General features: G+C 44.3%; 1 protein-coding gene across 1 annotated transcript in view; it reads right to left on the bottom strand.

Annotated features, from left to right (window-relative positions):
• The window catches only part of LOC139421816 (netrin receptor DCC-like), a 224,359-nt gene that overhangs the window by 176,605 nt on the left and 23,074 nt on the right, over window positions 1–24,680 (bottom strand). Inside the window, exon 5 of the mRNA XM_071172937.1 lies at window positions 11,644–11,782. Within this exon, the coding sequence (XP_071029038.1) occupies window positions 11,644–11,782 (139 nt within the window). The remainder of the gene's footprint in view (window positions 1–11,643; window positions 11,783–24,680) is intronic.

The following is a 24,680-nucleotide window of genomic DNA, read 5'->3' as shown; positions in this document are numbered from 1 at the left end:
GGTCAAAGTTCACCGGGAAAAGTCAATACTGTAGTACACAGAAAAAAGGACATTTATATTTGTACGTACACAGTACATTTATTTTTTAAGCAATGTGTTACACCTACACAGAACATTCACATCTCCATTTTTACATACAGTTGATGTCGGGGATTTACATAAACTTAGGTTGGAGTCATTAAAACTTGTTTTTCAACCACTCCACAAATTTCTTGTTAACAAACTATAGTTTTGGCAAGTCGGTTAAAACAATCTACTTTATGCATGACATGAGTTATTTTTCCAACAATTGTTTACAGATGATTTCACTTATAATTCAGTGTATCACAATTCCAGTGGGTCAGAAGTTTACATACACTAAGTTGACTGTGCCTTTAAACAGCTTGGAAAATTCCATAAAATTAAGTCATGGCTTTAGAAGCTTCTGATAGGCTAATTGACCTAATTTGAGTCAATTGGAGGTGTACCTGAGGATGTATTTCAAGGCCTACCTTCAAACTCAGTGCCTCTTTGCTTGACATCATAGGAAAATCCAAATAAATCAGCCAAAACCTCAGAAAAAAAATTGTAGACCTCCACAAGTCTGGTTCATCCTTGGGAGCAATTTCCAAACACCTGAAGGTACCATGTTCATCTGTACAAACAATAGTACCCAAGTATAAACACCATGGGACCACGCAGCCATCATACCGCTCAGGAAGGAGACGCGTTCTGTCTCTTAGAGATGAACGTACTTTGGTGCGAAAAGCGCAAATCAATCCCAGAACAACAGCAAAGGACCTTGTGAAGATGCTGGAGGAAACAGGTACAGAAGTATCTATATCCACAGTAAAACAAGTCCTATATCGACATAACCTGAAAGGTTGCTCAGCAAGGAAGAAGCCACTGCTCCAAAACCGCCATTAAAAAGCCAGACTATGGTTTGCAACTGCACATGGGGACAAAGATTGTACTTTTTTGGAGAAATGTCCTCTGGTCTGAAATAGAACTGTTTGGCCATAATGACCATTGTTATGTTTGGAGGAAAAGGGTGGGGGCTTGCAAGCCGAAGAACACCATTCCAACCGTGAAGCACTGGGGTGGCAGCATCATGTGATTTGGTGCAGGAGGGACTGGTGCAACTTCACAAAATAGATGGCATCATGAAGGCGGAAAATTACGTGGATATATTGAAGCAACATCTCAAGACATCAGTCAGGAAGTTGAAGCTTGGTCGCAAATGGGTCTTCCAAATGGACAATGACCCCAAGCATACTTCCAAAGTTGTGGCAAAATGGCTTAAGGACAACAAAGTCAAGGTATTAGAGTGGCCATCACAAAGCCCTGACCTCAATCCCATAGAAAATGTGTGGGCAGAACTGAAAAGGCGTGTGCGAGCAAGGAGGCCTACAAACATGACTCAGTTACACCAGCTCTGTCAGGAGGAATGGGCCAAAATTCACCCAACTTATTGTGGGAAGCTTGTGGAAGGTTACCCAAAATGTTTGACCCAAGTTAAACAATTTAAAGGCAATGCTACCAAATACTAATTGAGTATGCACACTTCTGACCCACTGGGAATGTGATGAAAGAAATAAAAGTTGAAATATATTATTCTCTCTACTATTATTCTGACATTTCACATTCTTAAAATAAAGTGGTGATCCTAACTGACCTAAAACAGGGAATTTTTTACTAGGATTAAATGTCAGGAATTGTGAAAAACTGAGTTTAAATGTACTTGGCTAAGGTGTTTGTCAACTTCCGACTTCAACTGTATTTTTACATGTAAAGTCATATATATATATATATAGAGAGAGAGAGAGAGAACAGAAGATTTGCCACAAAATGACACAAAAAAAGCAACACTGAAAAGTAGTTCCTTAAAAAACACTTCATCGTATCTCCTCGCACTACAAGTTCCCATTTTCTTGCTGTTCCTGTTGTTCTTGTCTTGCCAGAGATTGTCATCAATATCACATCTGATATTTTTCCTTGAGATGCACCAGGGGGATAAATCTTGTGTGGCGCCACCATCCCCTGCAATGATCGCCTGTGATGTCCTCACAAAACAGCATTCACGGCATCTAACAGAGACATCTGATCTTGTGCCCGATAGTCATACACTTTCCACCTCCATGCTGAACAAAACCTCTTCTATCGGATTCAGGAACGGGGGAGGATGGTGGAAGGAACTCCATTATGGGCAGCAAACCATCTCCTAACAATGTTGGTTCGGTGGATGTTGACATTATCCCACACAATTACATAATCGGGTCTAACTAAACCTCTTTGGTGTTCTGGTGTCTCTGTGTATTCAGGAAGGCCAGGAGAAGTTGGGTGTTATAATGCCCAATGTGTGGAATATGTGGGCTTACACCATTTCTCAGAAATGGCAGTATTGCCCCTACGTTGGCCTGGTGTGTCCAATGAGATTGCGGCCACGTCTACTACCTTTGGATTGAACCCAGCCTCGTCCACAAAAACAAGAGTGTGGGTCATTTCAGGTCCTTCCAGCTCCATTATTCTCTATATAGTAACACAGAAACAAAATGTAATGTTAGTGTTGCATATTCTACAATCAGACAGTTTAGTAAACTGGAAATGTTTTCTGTTCTTATGGGAATCTACAACTTCAAGAAGTATATACAAGCATCATTGAAGTACAGTAGAACTCCCTGTACCATGTGCACACCAATGGTTTACCTGGACGTACTGGTAAAGGCCAGCATCCCGGAGTCGCCTTTTCACTGTTGATGTTGAGACTGGTGTTTTACTGGTACTATTTAATGAAGCTGCCAGTTGAGAACTTGTGAGGCGTCTGTTTCTCAAACTAGACACTCTAATGTACTTGTCCTCTTGCTCAGTTGTGTACCGGGGCCTCCCACTCCTCTTTCTATTCTGGTTAGAGCCAGTTTGCTCTGTTCTGTGAAGGGAGTAGTACACAGCGCTGTACGAGATCTTCAGTTTCTTGGCAATTTATCGCATGGAATAGCCTTCATTTCTCAGAACAAGAATAGACTGACGAGTTTTAGAAGAACGGTCTTTGTTTCTGGTCATTTTGAGCCTGTAATCGAACCCACAAATGCCGATGTATGAAAAGTTAAAATTATGACAAATTAGGCACATTTGGGCAGTATTGACACAACATTTTTAACAGAAATGCAATGGTTAATTAGATCAGTCTAAAACGTTGCACATACAGTGCTGCGTCTAGTGACAAAAATCTAAATTGCACCTGGGCTGGAATAACACATTATGGCATTTCTCGTGCATTTCAAAAATGATTGTATCAAAAAATACAAAATAACGTTAGATTTTTTCTTTGTATTATCTTTTACCAGATCTATTGTGTTATATTCTACATTCCTTTCACATTTCCACAAACTCCCAAGTGTTTCCTTTTAAATGGTACCAAGAATATGCATGTCCTTGCTTCAGGTCCTGAGCTACAGGCAGTTAGAATTGGGTGTCATTTTAGGCAAAAAATGAAAAAATCCTTAAGAGGTTTAAAAAGAGGTTTAAAAAAAATCATTGTTCGAAAATTGAGCCAAAGCAATTGAGAAGAACTGTAAATAAAATAAGTATGTTATTCCACTGTAGAGCACTGAACATGAATCATCAAATTGAACCCCATTTAAGTAATTGAAGTACATATCCTGTGGAAAAGGTAAACGGTTGAATCAGTCAGAGGAAGGAAGGAAGGAAACAGAGCTCTTCTTCTTTGACTAGGTACGGATGAAGTGGCTGTGTCCCAAGTTGCACTACTTTTGACCAGGGCCCATATGCCTGTATTCAAAAGTAGTGCACTATATAGGGAAAAAGGATTTGGGACAAATCCCTAGTCAGATATCATTGAGAACAAAGGAAATGGCGGTATTAAAGAGACTCCACCAGCCTTATCTATGACAGGTCCTTTCCAGCCCGGCCAATGGGCATGCAGGATGGAAACGACCCCTTTAGAATCTTTAGAATGACCTGATTAATTAACATGAATGACGTGTAACAAGACTGACCTTTTTATAGAACTCATCCATCATGACAGCATTCTATACACTCAGAGGAAGAGGCCACTGGAGACCACCATCCTTTAAACAGCTATTATAATAGAGGGGATGGGGGGGGGTCATGAAAATAACTGCCATCACCTGCTATAGGGGGTTACGACAAGAAACATTACACATATATTTTGAAACTGCTTCTGGTTTTGTGAATCATGATGGTGTTAAAGGGACAGTATGATATTCGGTGAAGGTGGCGTACACATAGTCGTTGCAGTCATTGCGCTAACGCTAGTTAGCATTGGCTCTCAAAACTATCTCTAACTTCCTTCATACTGAAGGATTAGTGTCACAGTGGGTCCGTCTCTACAGCGTGCTCTGTCTCGTAGAAGGGGAGAGCGGGAAGTCGTCTGTTTTATGACGTTCGTAAATATCAAAACTCCTTTCCCCACTCTGCCAAGATGAACGTTGAGATTCCCGTTGTTACCACATTGCACAGTAACTTGAAGGTCACAACGTAACAATATTTCTGTGTTCCAACCAGTTGGAATGGTCCGTGGGTATTTAAATAATAATCATGTCCAACATTTACTGCATGGTGATATCATTAAAGATGTTACAACGGAAACATTGTAACTTTAAGAGCTTTCACAATGTATCAGATTTACATCTAAATGTTGTGGAATGTATATGATTAAATATGAAACTATTTGTGAGAAGATGTAATGTGATGTTGGCCTTCTAAACAAGATACTTGTTTAGATATAACACTTTTACTAGTCAGTGGACGAGCCCCGTGAGCCCAGACATTACATCAGGCGTCATGGAACCGCACTCCAAGGAGATGGCTCCTGACAAAATGTTCATTTAGATCAGAAAACATGAAGCGGTAGCTACATGTTGAAATGGTTGGCAACTCTCAAAGGTCAAAAACGCAGGGACTTGAGATCATACTTTGAAATGGCTGGAACTCAACATTTCAAAAGAGAAGAAGTACTACTCGATGACAAAGAGACCCAGGGTAAGCAGGATGTCTCGAATGGTTGAGAAATCTGCAAACTAGAGTGAATTATTCAGGCTGCAGCTTTTAAATACTTTAGTCTGTTAAACACATCCGTTCTAAGAACATTTACGAACAGTACTCTGAAGTATCCGTTATAACAACTACAACCACGAAAGACCTTGGGACTTCTGGGGAACGTAACCAGAGACTCTCTGATGATATTATCCAGCAGACGAACCCGGCGATCGCAGAGAGGGACAACAAAGACTACACTCATAAAGATACAAAATGCTATTTCTTTTCGAATGAGCGGCTGTTCACGTAAAAACTATTAGCATTTAATGAGTGCAGTTATCAACTGTATTACAGTGAATCCTCTTTGAGTTTCCCGCTCTTGAACAGTCCCCGCCCCTTTCCTTTGTCTACCAAGCAGTCATATCGGCTTAGCCAACTAGGGACTTTTCTATCATGTCAGTAAACAATGTATGACCTATAGTGTGTGTTTGTGTGTGTGTGTGTGTGTTTATGTAATTCTGTGATTTATTTAAGTTAGTTAGTACATAAATAATTAAGCCAATTTGTATATCACTGATGCATGATCTATGTTAGGGTCCGTGCAGATATCCAAGGGTTTGTGACATTCATAATATGACTGATTCAGTAATAATACATCAATAAGTGACTGTAATCGATAAGATATGAAAATATCGGAAATAAATTTGTGAAATAAATACTCTTTGAACATTTTCCCGTGGTGCCCCGACTTTCTATTTAATTAAAGTAAACATGATTAGTTTAATCGCATTACTAAATTACACATAGAGAATTGATTTGATATTATAAAGTCTTCCACATTTAATGATTTTCAACGTTATGACAATACTGTCCTCATAGACATTCAACCGTTATCCACGAGTTCATCTGACTGATTAAGCCAGAATGTCCCTATAAACAAAAAGTACTATAGCCATTTCAAGTGGAAATTATTTTAACCCAGTTATTATTTTTTATTGTTATCAGTGACAGCTAGATACTATCAAATATAGGATTTATTTGCAGATTGGACTATTCAGCTCATACAATTGACTGGAGAGGTGTAGTGAGCATGGTTCTGGCAGTACGCAGTCCACAGGTGGTGTTGGGTACTAAGGAGGTTGGTGTCATGGCATGGCATGTGTGAGGGTACGTTGGGACCGAACTACCAGAATGGCTTTGGGCCATGGTGGACGAGTGACTGGCGTGTGGACTGGCGGCATGTAGGAGGCGAAAGGTCATTAATTACCTTGGAGAGAGAAAGGAGAAGCCAGCCGGCAGTAAATAGAGAAAGAGAAGTGGCTGCAGCCGGCCCGGTGGATTCATTACGACAGCATTAATTAAGCAGGAGGTAGAAAAAGGCAGCTCTTGGGGCTCATTTGAAACATTCAGCAAGCCACAGCTAATGGGATCTGACTGAAGATACTTGACTGCAGCCCTCTTAACCCTCTCAGCTCTGCAATGAAGGTAATACGATGAGACAATCAGGACCTATAAGAGAGTCCTGGGGGCTGGGAGGAGCTGAGAAGAGCTGGGAGGGATTAAGACGGACTGGAAGAAGCTGGGAGGGGCTGAGAGGAGCTGGTAGAGACTGAGAGGAGCTGGGAGAGGCTGAGAGGAGCTGGGAGAGGCTGAGAGAAGCTGGGAGAGGTTGAGAGGAGCTGGGAGAGACTGAGAGGAGCTGGGAGGAAATGGAGACCCTAAGGGTCCTTTTGGCACCTTGCTCTGAACGGAGAGTGACCGAGATAGAGAGAGAGAGAAATATATGGAGAGAGATAGAGAGAGAGATATGGAGAGAGATATGGAGAGAGAGATAAGAGAGCGGAGTGGGCTAGGCTCTGATCTCAGGATGGGGTTGGAGAAAGAAGAAGATATGGATTAGAGTGGAGTCTAGTGGGATAGGTTCTGATCTCAGTGACAGAGAGATGGGGATGGAGAGAGAGAGGAAGAGATGGATTAGAGATGGAGTTTAGTGGGATAGGTTCTGATCTCAGTGACAGAGAGATGGGGATGGAGAGAGAGAGAGGAAGAGATGAATTAGAGGGGAGTCTAGTGGGATAGGTTCTGATCTCAGTGACAGAGAGATGGGGATGGAGAGAGAGAGAGGAAGATATGGATTAGAGGGGAGACTAGTGGGATAGGTTCTATTCTCAGTGACAGAGAGATGGGGATGGAGAGAGAGAGAGGAAGAGATGGATTAGAGGGGAGTCTAGTGGGATAGGTTCTGATCTCAGTGACAGAGAGATGGATCTCTGCTCCTCTCAGCCTACCCCCCCCCAATCCCTGCCCCTCTCAGCCTGCCCCCGCCCGATCCTTGCTCCTCTCAGCCTGCCCCCCCCCGATCCCTGCTCCTCTCAGCCCCCCCCCCCCTGATCCCTGCCCCTCTCAGCCTGCCCCCCCCCCTCCCCCTGATCCCTGCTCCTCTCAGCCTGCCTTTGGTACCCTTAGTAGTAGGCCTACATGACAAATAAAGTGAAAAGCCTGCCAGAGCGGCTTGCAGGTTGCATTCCTATCTCCACGACAGACAACAGACAACACATCAGTGGGCTGCATTGTAAATGCTTCAAGCTGGAAAGGGTTCATAAAAGGCCTCTTCAATCCAGGGGAATTACCGCAGAGTACAGTCATAATCCCAGGGTTAACAGTTAACAGTTAAATCAATAGCTTGATGTTAGACAGCCAATCCCAGTTAATTAATTAGGACCAATTGAAAATCGAGATAGACTATCTGAACGACCCAAGATATGAAGACTAAAGGCTGGTTTATACTACGGGTGTGTTCGTAAATTCTTTCTGGAGTGCCTGAGTGAGCTAAGAGTGTGCTCTGGGCATCCGTAAACTCAGAGCGTTGTAAGATTGTCCGTTCTGACCTAACAGCAGTCAAGCACCCAAGTTATCTGGCTAACTTCCTAGCTACTTCCAGACACAAGTGAAAGAAAAGCTCACTGACCATTTTACTTGCCCTAGCAGAGCTGGTTAGGCTGTTTGCATGTTTGCAATACTTATTTTCCACCATAATTTGCAAATAAATTCATTAAAAATCCTACAATGTGATTTTCTGGATTTTTTTTTCTCATTTTGTCTGTCATAGTTGAAGTGTACCTATGATGAAAATTACAGGCCTCTCTCATCTTTTTAAGTGGGAGAACTTGCACAATTGGTGGCTGACTAAATACTTTTTTTACCCCACTGTAGGGGATAGATGCTTCTCCCTCTCTGTCACGGATGCCATGATTGCCCTTAGTTTGAAGATGTAATCCGGAGACAGGCGTTTTATACAACATGTGTGTGTTCTCTTTTTGACTCGGTCTGCATATTTGCATTCAAATGCCAGAACCTTCTCCATCTCCTTAGCTATCATAATTCCACTGATTTCAAAACTCGGTCCTCCAGAAATTGTGTACGGTATACCACAGAAGCATAGCAGCTTCCAGTTTTAGATCCAATTAAAGGTGAGGTCCAGTAGCCCAGCGTAGCGTCCAGTTTTAGATCCAATTAAAGGTGAGGTTCAGTAGCCCAGCGTAGTGTCCAGCTTTTGATCCAATTAAAGCTGCATGAAGCCGAACAAACTCCACTAGCAACTTTCTATCATAGCCCACGACTTCTTTCCCGGGAGAAGCAGCAGAGAGGGAACTACAGCAACGTCTGATTCCAGTCAGTCGAAGACTAGGATCCAAATCAGAGACAACATGAAAGCCATAACGAAAGAGGAAAATGACACAAAACAAAATAGTTTATATATACAGAGAGAGAGAGAGAGAGAGAGAGAGAGAGAGAGAGAGAGAGAGAGAGAGAGAGAGAGAGAGAGAGAGAGAGAGAGAGAGGGGAGAGAGACAGAGAGGACAGAGAGAGAGAGAGAGAGAGAGAGAGAGGGAGAGGGAGAGGGAGAGAGAGAGAGAGAGAGAGAGAGAGAGAGAGAGAGAGAGAGAGAGAGAGAGAGAGAGAGAGAGAGAGAGAGAGAGAGAGAGAGAGAGAGAGAGAGAGAGAGAGAGAGAGCGAGGGAGAGAGAGAGAGAGAGAGAGAGAGAGAGAGTGAGAGGGAGAGGGAGAGAGACAGAGAGAGAGAGAGAGAAAGAGAGAGAGAGAGAGAGCGAGGGAGAGAGAGAGAGAGAGAGAGAGAGAGAGAGAGAGTGAGAGGGAGAGGGAGAGAGACAGAGAGAGAGAGAGAGAAAGAGAGAGAGAGAGAGAGAGAGAGAGAGAGAGAGAGTGAGAGAGAGAGACATGACATCTTGGAAAGAAACCTCTTGTCACCAACAGGAGGATCGGTTTAGCTGCACGGTACACATACTGTATGATGAAACAGAAGTCAGTTTGAGTAGATCTAACAGGAATCGCAACAGAGCAGGTTCTTGTAGCCATCAAACGTCTCAGAGGTGTACTGATCCCTCCTCTCGTTTAATTTTATTCAGTACGATTTACAAGCCAAAACTGATCCTAGATCAGCACTCCTACTCTCAGACACTTAATACATACAGCCTCAGGTCCTGTACATTATTAGGTCTCCTCTCTGCAGGTACCTGCTGAACATGTTCCTGGGAGGCAGCCAATAGCCATTCTAGTAATTACATTTCTATGGGGGAATACATCCCCTCTGGTTGAGGAATACAGCCCCTCTGGTTCTGTTTTCTAGAGGATGGGGCCCCTATCTACAGGTAATGTAGTGCAGACTGTTTTCTAGAGGATGGGGCCCCTATCTACAGGTAATGTAGTGCAGACTGTTTTCTAGAGGATGGGTCTCCTATCTACAGGTAATGTAGTGCAGACTGTTTTCTAGAGGATGGGTCTCCTATCTACAGGTAATGTAGTGCAGACTGTTTTCTAGAGGATGGGTCTCCTATCTACAGGTAATGTAGTGCAGACTGTTTTCTAGAGGATGGGTCTCCTATCTACAGGTAATGTAGTGCAGACTGTTTTCTAGAGGATGGGTCTCCTATCTACAGGTAATGTAGTGCAGACTGTTTTCTAGAGGATGGGTCTGCTATCTACAGGTAATGTAGTGCAGACTGTTTTCTAGAGGATGGGTCTCCTATCTACAGGTAATGTAGTGCAGACTGTTTTCTAGAGGATGGGTCTCCTATCTACAGGTAATGTAGTGCAGACTGTTTTCTAGAGGATGGGTCTCCTATCTACAGGTAATGTAGTGCAGACTGTTTTCTAGAGGATGGGTCTCCTATCTACAGGTAATGTAGTGCAGACTGTTTTCTAGAGGATGGGTTTCCTATCTACAGGTAATGTAGTGCAGACTGTTTTCTAGAGGATGGGTCTCCTATCTACAGGTAATGTAGTGAAGACTGTTTTCTAGAGGATGGGTCTCCTATCTACAGGTAATGTAGTGCAGACTGTTTTCTAGAGGATGGGTCTCCTATCTACAGGTAATGTAGTGCAGACTGTTTTCTAGAGGATGGGGCCTCTATCTGCAGGCAGATACTGTATGAAATGTTCCTGGGGAGGCGGCCAATGGAACGAGTGGGTAGGCAATGTTCTAAAGGGAGCCATCCAATGGAACGAGAGCTGCTGCTGTGGTCCCAGGGGACTGTCTTTGTGACTAACTGAATCTGCAGTTTGAGGGGCGGTGGGTAGGTCCCAAATGGCACCCCGTTCTCCACGTAGAGCATTACTATTTAACAGAACCCTATGGGCCTTGGTCAAACGTAGTGCACTAAACAGGGAATAGGGAGCCATTTGGCAGGCAGTCCTGATTCTTTAAGAGCACTGGAGCAGTGCTAGCTAATCAGACCGTTCCAACGCGGTGCCATGCCCCTCCCCCTCCCTCCCTCTCCCTCCCTGTCACTCACTCCCTCCCTCTTTCATGGGGGTGCCATGTGGCTCCCTCCCTCGCTCCCTCTCGCTCCCTCCCTCCCTCTCCCTCGCTCCCTCCCTCCCTCCCACCCTCCCTCCCTCGCTCCCTCGCTCCCTCTCGCTCCCTCGCTCCCTCTCGCTCGCTCGCTCCCTCCCTCGCTCCCTCCCTCGCTCCCTTGCTCCCTCTCGCTCCCTCCCTCCCTCCCTCGCTAACTCTCACTCCCTCCCTCCCTCCCTCGCTCCCTCTCGCTCCCTCGCTCCCTCTCTCCCTCCCTCTCGCTCCCTCCCTCCCTCTTTCATGACGGTGCCATGTGGGCTATCAGAGTTGAGTGACACCGCGAGAAATGGATTAACAAGAAAATAGACTGTACGAATGCACACACCGATCCTGTTCAAAATGGCACCCTAATTCCCTACATAGTGCTTTCAGCCTGGTCAATAGTAGTGCACTATACAGGGAATGGGGTGTCCTTTGGGACGAATACACTGACTCGTAACTTGCAGGTAGCTCATGTGTGTCAAACGCAATGAGATATTAGTTTAATAAAGGATAAACTGTGTCATTAATTCTTAATTAAGTTTCATTCATTATGTAGCTGTTTATCCCACTGCAATCAGAAGTGAAAGGCATGAAAGTCACAGTGTGACTTTCAGTAAACACACAGGCAACCCAGCAGGGGTCTATTCATGAGGCACAAAACGGAAGAAAAAAGACTGAAACGAGGAGAGTCTTCCTGAACTTGTCCAATAAGAACCACTGAGTCAGGTCAGGGAAACAATGACAGTGAGTGTTAAGCACACAGTAATCTGATGAGAGTGAGTGTAGTACCATCAGAAAGCGTGGTGATGCTCATGTCCTCTGTGCTGATCCCAGGGCCGTAGCGGTTCAACGCCAGGACACATAACGAGTACTCTGTGAACTTCTGAAGTCCCTCCATCTTATAACTCTGCCCATTCACCTCCACACTCTGAAAGAGAGAGAGAGAGAGAGAGAGAGAGAGAGAGAGAGAGAGAGAGGAGAGACAGAGAGAGAGAGAGAGAGAGAGAGAGAGAGAGAGAGAGAGAGAGAGAGAGAGGAGAGACAGATAGAGAGAGAGAGAGAGAGAGGGGGAGAGAGACAGAGAGGACAGAGAGAGAGAGAGAGAGAGAGAGAGAGAGAGAGAGAGAGAGAGAGAGAGAGAGAGAGAGAGAGAGAGAGAGAGAGAGAGAGAGACAGAGAGGACAGAGAGAGAGAGAGAGAGAAAGTGAAATTCCATAGTGTCACAGCAGCAAGATCTGTGACCTGTTGCCACAAGAAAAGGGCAACCAGTGAAGAACAAACACCATTGTAAATACAACCCATATTTATGCTTATTTATTTTCCATTGTGTACTTTAACCATTTGTACATTGTTACAACACTGTGTATATATATATATATATCATCTGACATTTGTAATGTCTTTACTGTTTTGAAACTTCTGTATGTGTAATGTTTACTGTTAATTTGTATTGTTTATTTCACTTTTGTATATTATCTACCTCACTTGCTTTGGCAATGTTAACACATGAGAGAACACATACCCCTTCACAATAACGACCTGAAAGCATGTAGTGCATAGCAAATTATTTCAACAGCAAATGAATGATCAGAAAACACATTAGCCATTCACAACAGCCAGAAAAATGTCTAATATCAAGTAGCACATGTAAGTATTTATTCAGGACAGAGGATGACTCATTAAACATTCGGTGCCTCATACTGTATAGCCACATTAAAGATACCCTAGGCCTTTCCTCCTTTCTCATATAGCCACATAACAAGAGTTATGAATAAAAAAATACGTAATATCATCTCGTGATTGTTAGTAGAAAAGCTGTCAGAAAGAATGTTTCATTTCAGCTGGAGAGGGAGAGGGAGGGAGAGAGAGAGAGAGAGGGAGCGAGAAAGAGAGAGGGAGGAGGGAGGGAGAGAGAGAGAGGGAGGAGGGAGCGAGAGGGAGGGAGAGAGAGAGAGAGGAGGGAGCGAGAGAGAGGGAGAGAGAGAGAGAGAGAGAGAGGGAGGAGAGAGCGAGAAGGAGGGAGAGAGAGAGAGAGAGGGAGGAGGGAGCGAGAGAGAGAGAGAGAGAAGGAGGAGGGAGCAAGAGGGAGGGAACGAGGGGGAGGAGGGAGCGAGAGGGAGGGAGAGAGAGGGAGGAGGGAGGAGGGAGCGAGAGGGAGCGAGAGGGAGCGAGAGGGAGGAGGGAGGAGGGAGCGAGAGGGACGGGGGAGGGAGCGATGGAAGGAGGATGAAAGGAGGCAGGGAAGGAGAGAGAAGGGAGGGAGGGAGAGAGGAGGAGGGAGGAAGAGAGATGGGGAGACTGATGGAAGAGAGAGAGGGAAGGAAGGAGGGGGGAGAGGAAGGGGGAGATAGGGAGGGAGGGAGGGAGGGAGAGGGGGAGAGAGAGAGTGGGAGGAAGGTAGAAGGAGGGAGGTAGTGGGAGAAAGTGAAGGAGAGGCAGAGCGAGAGAGAGAGAGAGAGAGAGAGAGGCACTGTAATAGTGCAAATTTAAACTTGGCAGAAGAAAACCTATTTTAAAACACTATTTTTGACCTACCAGTTTCTCTATCAAATCTAAAAAATATCAAGCAGACAACCTAAGAAAGGAGGAGGTGAGTGCCCTTGGAGTGTGGTGTCAGGAAAACAACCTCTCACTCAAAGTCAACAAAACAAAGAAGACCCCCTATCCACATCGATGGGACAGCAGTGGAGAAGGTGGAACGTTTGATGTTCCTTTGCGTACATATCACAGACAAACTGAAATGGTCCACCCACACAGACAGTGTGGTGTAGAAGACAGAACAGTGCCTCTTCAATCTCAGGAGGCTGAAGACATTTGACTTGTCACCTAAAACCCTCACAAACTTTTACAGATGCAAAATTTAGAGCATCCTGTCGGGCTGCATCACCGCCTGGTAAGGCAACTGTACCGACCACAACCGCAAGGCTCTCCAGAGGGTGGTGCGGTCTGCAAAAGGCACCACCGGGGGCAAACTACCTGCCCTCCAGGACACCTACACCACCCGATGTCACAGGAAGGCCATAAAGATCATCAAGGACAACAACAACCCGAGCCACTGCCTGTTCACCACACTATCATCCAGAATGTGAGGTCAATACAGGTGCATCAAAGCTGGGACCGAGAGACTGAAAAAAAGCTTCTATGTCAAGGACATTAGACTGTTAATAATGCCACTTTAATAATGTCTACATATCTGTCACGTTCTGACCTTTATTTCCATTGTTTTGGCATTTTTTAGTATGGTCAGGGCGTGAGTTGGGGTGGGCAGTCTTTGTTTGTTTTTCTATGATTTTGGGATTTGTATGTTTCGGCCTAGTATGGTTCTCGATCAGAGGCAGGTGTCATTAGTTGTCTCTGATTGAGAATCATACTTAGGTAGCCTGGGTTGCACTGTTTGTTTGTGGGTGATTGTCTATGTTGATGGCTTGTTTCAGCACAGGTCTCATTTTGTAGCTTCACGGTTGTTCTTTCGTTTATTGTTTTGTTTTCTTTATTAAAATTCAAGATGAACACAAAACACGCCGCATTTTGGTCCTCCGATCCATCTCGCCTCTCCTCTTCAGATGAAGAGGAGGAAGACCGTGACAATATCATTACTCATCCCATATACTGTATTTTTCTACCATCGATTGCATCTTGCCAATGCCACTCGGTCATCTATATATTTATATTTATATATTCTTATTCATATATTGTTATTCCATTCCTCTACTTAGATTTGTGTGTATTAGGCAGTTGTTGTGGAATTGTTAGATTACTTGTTAGATATTACTGCACTGTCAGAACTAGAAGCACAAGCATTTCGCTACACTCACAATAACATCTGTTAACCATGCGTATGTGACCAATAACATCTGTTAACCATGCGTATGAGACCAATACAATTTGATTTTGATTTGATTACATGTTCGAGAAGGCATTTTTACATTCAAAGGGTTCTCCTGTGAAGACATGACAAGCGACATGTGTCTAGTTTCCTGAATCGGGTCACAAATGGTTTGATGAACTTAAGAAAGGAATAGAATAACTTATCCAACCAAAAACATAGAGACCCAGAATGTCACGTTTGTTATAATGATGAGACCAAGGCGCAGCATGGTATCCGTACATTCTAATTCATTTAAATAATGAACACTGAACAAACTAACAAACTAACAAAACGAATAGCGTGAAGCAAACGAGTGCTGACAGGCAACTACACACAGACATACAAAAACCCCTAGACGTACAAAACCCCTAGACCTACAAAACCAATAGACCTACAAAAACCCTAAACCTACAAAAACCCTAAACCTACAAAACCTCTAGACCTACAAAACCCCTAGACCTACAAAACCCCTAGACCTACAAAAACCCTAGACCTACAAACCCCCTAGACCTACAAAACCACTAGACCTACAAAAACCCTAAACATACAAAAACCCTAGACCTACAAAACCTCTAGACCTACAAAACCCCTAGACCTACAAAACCCCTAGACCTACAAAACCCCTAGACCTACAAAACCCCTAGACCTACAAAACCCCTAGACCTACAAAACCCCTAGACCTACAAAACCACTAGACCTACAAAAACCCTAAACCTACAAAAACCCCTGACCTACAAAACCCCTAGACCTACAAAACCACTAGACCTACAAAAACCCTAAACCTACAAAAACCCTAGACCTACAAAACCCCTAGACCTACAAAAACCCTAAACCTACAAAAACCCTAGACCTACAAAACCCCTAGACCTACAAAACCACTAGACCTACAAAACCCCTAGACCTACAAAACCCGTAGACATACAAAACCACTAGACCTACAAAACCCCTAGACCTACAAAACCCCTAGACATACAAAACCCCTAGACCTACAAAACCTCTAGACCTACAAAACCCCTAGACCTACAAAACCACTAGACCTACAAAACCCCTAGACCTACAAAACCCCTAGACCTACAAAACCCCTAGACCTACAAAACCACTAGACCTACAAAACCTCTAGACCTACAAAACCCTAAACCTACAAAAACCCTAGACCTACAAAACCTCTAGACCTACAAAACCCCTAGACCTACAAAACCCCTAGACCTACAAAACCCCTAGACCTACAAAACCACTAGACCTACAAAAACCCTAAACCTACAAAAACCCTAGACCTACAAAACCTCTAGACCTACAAAACCCCTAGATCTACAAAACCCCTAGACCTACAAAACCCATAGACCTACAAAACCCCTAGACCTACAAAAACCCTAGACCTACAAAACCCCTAGACCTACAAAAACCCTAAACCTACAAAAACCCTAGACCTACAAAACCCCTAGACCTACAAAACCCCTAGACCTACAAAACCCCTAGACCTACAAAACCACTAGACCTACAAAAACCCTAAACCTACAAAAACCCCTAGACCTACAAAACCTCTAGACCTACAAAACCCCTAGACCTACAAAACCACTAGACCTACAAAAACCCTAAACCTACAAAAACCCTAGACCTACAAAACCCCTAGACCTACAAAAACCCTAAACCTACAAAAACCCTAGACCTACAAAACCCCTAGACCTACAAAACCACTAGACCTACAAAACCCTAGACCTACAAAAACCCCTAGACCTACAAAACTCTAGACATACAAAACCCCTAGACCTACAAAACCCCTAGACCTACAAAACCCTAGACCTACAAAAACCCCTAGACCTACAAAACCCCTAGACCTACAAAACCCTAGACCTACAAAAACCCCTAGACCTACAAAACTCTAGACATACAAAACCCCTAGACCTACAAAACCCCTAGACATTATAAAACCTAGCGTACCCACCGTAGTCACACCCTAAACTAAAATATAAAGAAAACAGAGATATCTAAGATCAGGGCGTGACGCAGAAAACCTGAGCCTACGCCTTCACTATGGTGAATCACTAAAACAATACAGAAATACACTACGGAACAATAAAGGAAGGCACGTCATTAAAAAAAACATACAACATCATGATGTTATGATCCATGTACACAAACAACACGTTAAAAAAAAACACACATTTCCTGTGTGTGAGACAAGAATGCAGCTTCTTCAAAAATGTATATCATTGGTGAGAAAAGTCTGCCGCGCTCGGCCACACAAATTAAGATCTGACTAAAAATATACCCGGCCTCATTGAACCCATTGCCCTTTATGGTTATGAGGTCTGGGGTCCGCTCACCAGCCAAGACTTCCCAAAATGGGACAAACACCAAATTGAGACTTTGCATGCAGAATTCCGAAAAAATATCCCCAGTCTACAAAGTAAAACACCAAATAATGCATGCAGAGTAGAAATAGGCCGATACCCGCTAATGATCAAAATCCAGAAAAGAGCTGTTATATTCCACAACCACCTAAAAGGAAGCGATTCCCAAACCTTCCATTACAAAGCCATCACCTACAGAGAGATGAACCTGGAGAAGAGTCCCCCAAGCAAGATGTTCACAAACACAAATAGACCCCTCAGAGCCCCAGGACAGCATCACAATTAGACCCAACCAAATCATGAGAAAACAAAAAGAGAATTACTTGACACATTGGAAAGAAACAACAGAGCAAACTAAAATTCTATTTGGCCCTAAACAGAGAGTACACAGCGGCAGAATACCTGTCCACTATGACTGACCCAAACTTAAGGAAAGCTTTGACTATGTACAGACTCAGTGAGCATAGCCTTGCTATTGAGAAAGGCTGCCATAGGCAGACCTGGCTCTCACGAGAAGACAGGCTATGTGCACACTGCCCACAAAATGAGGTGGAAACTGAGCTGCACTTCCTAACCTCGTGCCAAATGTATGACCATATTAGAGAGACACACGGGCTCGGGAGAGACGAAGGTTGAAAGTCATGCGTCCTCCGATACACAACCAACCAAGCCGTTGCTTCTTTAACACAGCGCACATCCAACCCGGAAGCCAGCCGCACCAATGCGCCGGAGGAAACACCGTGCACCCGGCCACCTTGGCTAGCGTACACTGCGCCCAGCCCGCCACAGGAGTCGCTGGTGCGCGATGAGACAAGGACACCCCTACCGACCAAGCCCTCCCTAACCCGGGCGACGCTAGGCCAATTGTGCGTCGCCCCACGGACCTCCCGGTTACGACAGAGCCTGGGCGCAAACCCAGGACTCTGATGGCACAGCTGGCGCTGCAGTACAGCATCCTTAACCACTGCGCCACCCGGGAGGCCCAAACCCGATTTTCATAAACTCCCATATGTACTGGGTGAAATTCCACAGTGTGCCATCACAGCAGCAAGATGGGTGACCTGTTGCCACAAGAAAAGGGTTAACCAGTGAAGAACAAACACCATTGTAAATACAACCCATATTTATGTTTTGTTTATGATCTTTTTCACTTGCTTTGGCAAAACAAAAACATAATGTTTCCAATGCCAATAAAGCCCCTTAAATGTGAATTGAACTGAGAAAGAGAGAGAGAGAGATAGAGACTGTCTCCTCCTGGGATTTGTATTTATTAAGGATCCCCATTAGCAGCACCTAATCTTCCTGGGGGTTTATTAAGGATCCCGATTAGCAGCAGCTACCCTTCCTGGGGTTTATTAAGTATCCCGATTAGCAGCAGCTACTCTTCCTGGGGTTTATTAAGTATCCCGATTAGCAGCAGCTACTCTTCCTGGGGTTTATTAAGGTTCCCGATTAGCAGCAGCTACTCTTCCAGGGGTTTATTAAGGTTCCCGATTAGCAGCAGCTACTCTTCCTGGGGTTTATTAAGGTTCCCGATTAGCAGCAGCTACTCTTCCTGGGGTTTATTAAGGATCCCGATTAGCAGCAGCTACTCTTCCTGGGGTTTATTAAGGTTCCCGATTAGCAGCAGCTACTCTTCATGGGGTTTATTAAGGTTCCCGATTAGCAGCAGCTACTCTTCCTGGGGTTTATTAAGGTTCCCGATTAGCAGCAGCTACTCTTCCTGGGGTTTATTAAGGATCCCGATTAGCAGCAGCTACTCTTCCTGGGGTTTATTAAGGTTCCCGATTAGCAGCAGCTACTCTTCCTGGGGTTTATTAAGGATCCCGATTAGCAGCAGCTACCCTTCCTGGGGTTTATTAAGGTTCCCGATTAGCAGCAGCCATCCCTCCTGGGGTCCGGACACATTAAGGCACTTACAGTACATTTCCCCATAAAACAAAAGATAAAACAGTACATCCTATAACATCATTACACCACTACATATCTACAATAGAAAATAAAATAATATTACAACGTATATGTTTGTAGAGTACGTGCCTGTGTCTCTTCACAGTCCCCGCTGTTCCATAAGGTGTGCTTTTTTAAAAGTCTGATTCTACTGTTTGCATCAGTTACCTGAGTTCCATGTAGTCATGACTCTATGAAGTACTGGGCGCCTCCCATAGTCTGTTCTGGACTTGGGGATTGTGAAGGTAGAGCAGCACTTTATTACAGACAGACTTCTCCACTGTTTTTTATTTAACTAGGCAAGTCAGTTAAGATCAAATTCCTATTTTCAATGATGGCCTAGGAACAGTGGGTTAACTGCCTGTTCAGGGATAGAACGACAGATTTGTACCTTGTCAACTCGAGGATTTGAACTTGCAACCTTCCGGTTACTAGTCTAACGCTCTAACCTCTAGGCTACCCTGACGCCCCTGTTTTATCAATATATTTTGACCCTGACAGTTTACAACCCAGGGTTACTCCAAGCAGTTTAGTCACCACAACTTGTTCAATTTCCACATAATTCATTACAAGATTTAGTTGAGGTTCATGGTTTAGTGAATGATTTGTCCCAAATAAAATGCTTTTAGTTTTAGAAATATTTAGGACAAACTTATTCCTTGCCACCCATTCTGAAACTAACTGCAGCTCTTTGCTAAGTGTTGCAGTGATTTCAGTCACTGTGGTAGCTGACGTGTATAGTGTTGAGTCATCCGCATACATAGACACTCTGGCTTTACTCAAAGCGAAATGACTTTAGCTTCCCTCCAGGCCTGAGGGCACACACCTTCTAGTAAGCTTAAATTGAAAACATGGTAAATAGGAGTGGCAATATCGTCCGCTATTATCTTCAGTAATTTTCCATCCAAGTTGTCAGACCCCGGTGCTTTTTCATTGTTGATAGACAACAATCATTTTTTTCACTTCTTCCGTACGGAATTCAAAATTGCAATGGTTGTCTTTCGTAATTTGGTCAGATATACTTGGATGTATAGTGTCAGTGTTTGTTGCTAGCAAATCATTAAAGTAGTTGGCAACGTCAGTGGGTTTTGTGATGAATGAGCCGTCTGATTCAATGAATGACGGAGCAGAGTTTGCCTTTTTGCCCAGAATTTCATTTAAGGTGCTCCAAAGCTTTCTACCATCACTCTTTATATAACTTATCTTTGTTTCATAGTAAAGTTTCTTATTCTTTTTTATTTAGTTTTTATTCATTATTTAGTTGCCACGTTCTGACCTTAGTTCTTTTGTTATGTCTTTGTTTTTCTATGGTCAGGGGGTGAGTTGGGGTGGGCGGTCTGTTTGTTTTAGTATGGTCAGGGCGTGAGTTGGGGTGGGTAGTCTGTTTGTTTTAGTATGGTCAGGGCGTGAGTTGCGGTGGGTAGTCTATGTTTGTTTTAGTATGGTCAGGGCGTGAGTTGGGGTGGGTAGTCTACGTTTGTTTTAGTATGGTGGGTAGTCTGGTTGTTTTAGTATGGTGGGTATTCTATGTTTGTTTTAGTATGGTCAGGGCGTGAGTTGGGGTGGGTGGTCTATGTTAGTTTTAGTATGGTCAGGGCGTAAGTTGGGGTGGGTAGTCTATGTTTGTTTTAGTATGGTCAGGGTGTGAGTTGGGGTGGGCAGTCTGTTTGTTTTAGTATGGTCAGGGCGTGAGTTGGGGTGGGTGGTCTATGTTAGTTTTAGTATGGTCAGGGCGTAAGTTGGGGTGGGTAGTCTATGTTTGTTTTAGTATGGTCAGGGCGTGAGTTGGGGTGGGCAGTCTGTTTGTTTTAGTATGGTCAGGGCGTGAGTTGGGGTGGGTAGTCTATGTTTGTTTTAGTATGGTCAGGGCGTGAGTTGGGGTGGGTAGTCTATGTTTGTTTTAGTATGGTCAGGGCGTGAGTTGGGGTGGGTAGTCTATGTTAGTTTTAGTATGGTCAGGGCGTGAGTTGGGTGGGTGGTCTATGTTTGTTTTAGTATGGTCAGGGCGTGAGTTGGGGTGGGTAGTCTATGTTAGGTTTAGTATGGTCAGGGCGTGAGTTGGGGTGGGTAGTCTGTTTGTTTTAGTATGGTCAGGGCGTGAGTTGGGGTGGGTAGTCTATGTTTGTTTTAGTATGGTCAGGGCGTGAGTTGGGGTGGGTAGTCTGTTTGTTTTAGTATGGTGGGTAGTCTATGTTTGTTTTAGTATGGTCAGGGCGTGAGTTGGGGTGGGTAGTCTATGTGTGTTTTAGTATGGTCAGGGCGTGAGTTGGGGTGGGTAGTCTATGTGTGTTTTAGTATGGTCAGGGCGTGAGTTGGGGTGGGCAGTCTATGTGTGTTTTAGTATGGTCAGGGCGTGAGTTGGGGTGGGTAGTCTATGTTAGTTTTAGTATGGTCAGGGCGTGAGTTGGGGTGGGTAGTCTGTTTGATTTAGTATGGTGGGTAGTCTGTTTGTTTTAGTATGGTCAGGGCGTGAGTTGGGGTGGGTAGTCTATGTTTGTTTTAGTATGGTCAGGGCGTGAGTTGGGGTGGGTAGTCTGTTTGTTTTAGTACGGTCAGGGCGTGAGTTGGGGTGGGTAGTCTGTTTGTTTTAGTATGGTCAGGGCGTGAGTTGGGTGGGTAGTCTGTTTGTTTTAGTATGGTCAGGGCGTGAGTTGGTTGGGTAGTCTGTTAGTTTTAGTATGGTCAGGGCGTGAGTTGGGGTGGGTAGTCTGGTTGTTTTAGTATGGTCAGGGCGTGAGTTGGGGTGGGTAGTCTGGTTGTTTTAGTATGTTCAGGGCGTGAGTTGGGGTGGGTAGTCTATGTTTGTTTTAGTATGGTCAGGGCGTGAGTTGGGGTGGGTAGTCTATGTTTGTTTTAGTATGGTCAGGGCGTGAGTTGGGGTGGGTAGTCTATGTTAGTTTTAGTATGGTCAGGGCGTGAGTTGGGTGGGTGGTCTATGTTTGTTTTAGTATGGTCAGGGCGTGAGTTGGGGTGGGTAGTCTATGTTAGGTTTAGTATGGTCAGGGCGTGAGTTGGGGTGGGTAGTCTGTTTGTTTTAGTATGGTCAGGGCGTGAGTTGGGGTGGGTAGTCTATGTTTGTTTTAGTATGGTCAGGGCGTGAGTTGGGGTGGGTAGTCTGTTTGTTTTAGTATGGTGGGTAGTCTATGTTTGTTTTAGTATGGTCAGGGCGTGAGTTGGGGTGGGTAGTCTATGTGTGTTTTAGTATGGTCAGGGCGTGAGTTGGGGTGGGTAGTCTATGTGTGTTTTAGTATGGTCAGGGCGTGAGTTGGGGTGGGCAGTCTATGTGTGTTTTAGTATGGTCAGGGCGTGAGTTGGGGTGGGTAGTCTATGTTAGTTTTAGTATGGTCAGGGCGTGAGTTGGGGTGGGTAGTCTGTTTGATTTAGTATGGTGGGTAGTCTGTTTGTTTTAGTATGGTCAGGGCGTGAGTTGGGGTGGGTAGTCTATGTTTGTTTTAGTATGGTCAGGGCGTGAGTTGGGGTGGGTAGTCTGTTTGTTTTAGTACGGTCAGGGCGTGAGTTGGGGTGGGTAGTCTGTTTGTTTTAGTATGGTCAGGGCGTGAGTTGGGTGGGTAGTCTGTTTGTTTTAGTATGGTCAGGGCGTGAGTTGGTTGGGTAGTCTGTTAGTTTTAGTATGGTCAGGGCGTGAGTTGGGGTGGGTAGTCTGGTTGTTTTAGTATGGTCAGGGCGTGAGTTGGGGTGGGTAGTCTGGTTGTTTTAGTATGTTCAGGGCGTGAGTTGGGGTGGGTAGTCTATGTTTGTTTTAGTATGGTCAGGGCGTGAGTTGGGGTGGGTAGTCTATGTTTGTTTTAGTATGGTCAGGGCGTGAGTTGGGGTGGGTAGTCTATGTTAGTTTTAGTATGGTCAGGGCGTGAGTTGGGTGGGTGGTCTATGTTTGTTTTAGTATGGTCAGGGCGTGAGTTGGGGTGGGTAGTCTATGTTAGGTTTAGTATGGTCAGGGCGTGAGTTGGGGTGGGTAGTCTGTTTGTTTTAGTATGGTCAGGGCGTGAGTTGGGGTGGGTAGTCTATGTTTGTTTTAGTATGGTCAGGGCGTGAGTTGGGGTGGGTAGTCTGTTTGTTTTAGTATGGTGGGTAGTCTATGTTTGTTTTAGTATGGTCAGGGCGTGAGTTGGGGTGGGTAGTCTATGTGTGTTTTAGTATGGTCAGGGCGTGAGTTGGGGTGGGTAGTCTATGTGTGTTTTAGTATGGTCAGGGCGTGAGTTGGGGTGGGCAGTCTATGTGTGTTTTAGTATGGTCAGGGCGTGAGTTGGGGTGGGTAGTCTATGTTAGTTTTAGTATGGTCAGGGCGTGAGTTGGGGTGGGTAGTCTGTTTGATTTAGTATGGTGGGTAGTCTGTTTGTTTTAGTATGGTCAGGGCGTGAGTTGGGGTGGGTAGTCTATGTTTGTTTTAGTATGGTCAGGGCGTGAGTTGGGGTGGGTAGTCTGTTTGTTTTAGTACGGTCAGGGCGTGAGTTGGGGTGGGTAGTCTGTTTGTTTTAGTATGGTCAGGGCGTGAGTTGGGTGGGTAGTCTGTTTGTTTTAGTATGGTCAGGGCGTGAGTTGGTTGGGTAGTCTGTTAGTTTTAGTATGGTCAGGGCGTGAGTTGGGGTGGGTAGTCTGGTTGTTTTAGTATGGTCAGGGCGTGAGTTGGGGTGGGTAGTCTGGTTGTTTTAGTATGTTCAGGGCGTGAGTTGGGGTGGGTAGTCTGTTTGTTTTAGTTTGGTCAGGGCGTGAGTTGGGGTGGGTAGTCTGTTTGTTTTAGTATGGTGGGTAGTCTATGTTTGTTTTAGTATGGTCAGGGCGTGAGTTGGGGTGGGTAGTCTATGTTCCTTTTTATATGTTGTGTGTATGTGTTTGGCCTTGTATGGTTCTCAATCAGAGACAGGTGTCGTTTGTTGTCTCTGATTGAGAATCATACTTAGGTAGCCTTTTCCCACTTGTGTTTCGTGGGTGATTATTTTCTGTTATGTGTCTGTCACCTTTCAGAACTTTTTAATTTCTCCTTTGTTATTTTGTTTAGTGTTCTCTGTTCAATAAATATATGATGAACACTTACCACGCTGCGCTTTGGTCCTCACCTCATTCCAACGACGAGCGTCACATCAGTTTAGTCTCATGATTTCTCAATTTGCGGTACGTTTTCCAATCGGTTGTTCTTGTGTTTTATTGGACATTTATTTTGCCTCATCCCTCTCAAACATACAATTTTTCAATTCCTCATCAATTAACAGTTTTTTTAACAGTTTTAAAGGTCATTTTCTTAATGGGTGCTTATTAGTAACTGGAATAAGTAGTTTCATAAATGTGCCACGTCCAGCGTCTGGTTGCTCCTCATTACACACCACGGACCAACACATATTATTGACATCATCAACATAAGAATCGCTACAAAACGTCTTGTATGACCTCTTATACACTACATTAGGCCCAGCCTTTGGAACTTTGTTTTATTTTCCCTAGATATGTATATTAATCATATTTATCAAATCAAATATATTTATAAAGCCCTTCTTACATCAGCTGATGTCTCAAAGTGCTGTACAGAAACCCCCAGCCTAAAACCCCAAACAGCAAGCAAGCAGGTGTAGAAGCACGGCTATATACAGTATATTGTGATCACTACATCCGATGGATTTGGATACCACTCTTAAGCAAATTTC

Source organism: Oncorhynchus clarkii, chromosome 12, assembly GCF_045791955.1.
Source record: "Oncorhynchus clarkii lewisi isolate Uvic-CL-2024 chromosome 12, UVic_Ocla_1.0, whole genome shotgun sequence".
Classification (NCBI taxonomy): domain Eukaryota; kingdom Metazoa; phylum Chordata; class Actinopteri; order Salmoniformes; family Salmonidae; genus Oncorhynchus; species Oncorhynchus clarkii.
The sequence above is the reverse complement of the archived record's forward strand: the minus strand, read 5'-3'. Positions and strand labels throughout refer to the sequence as shown.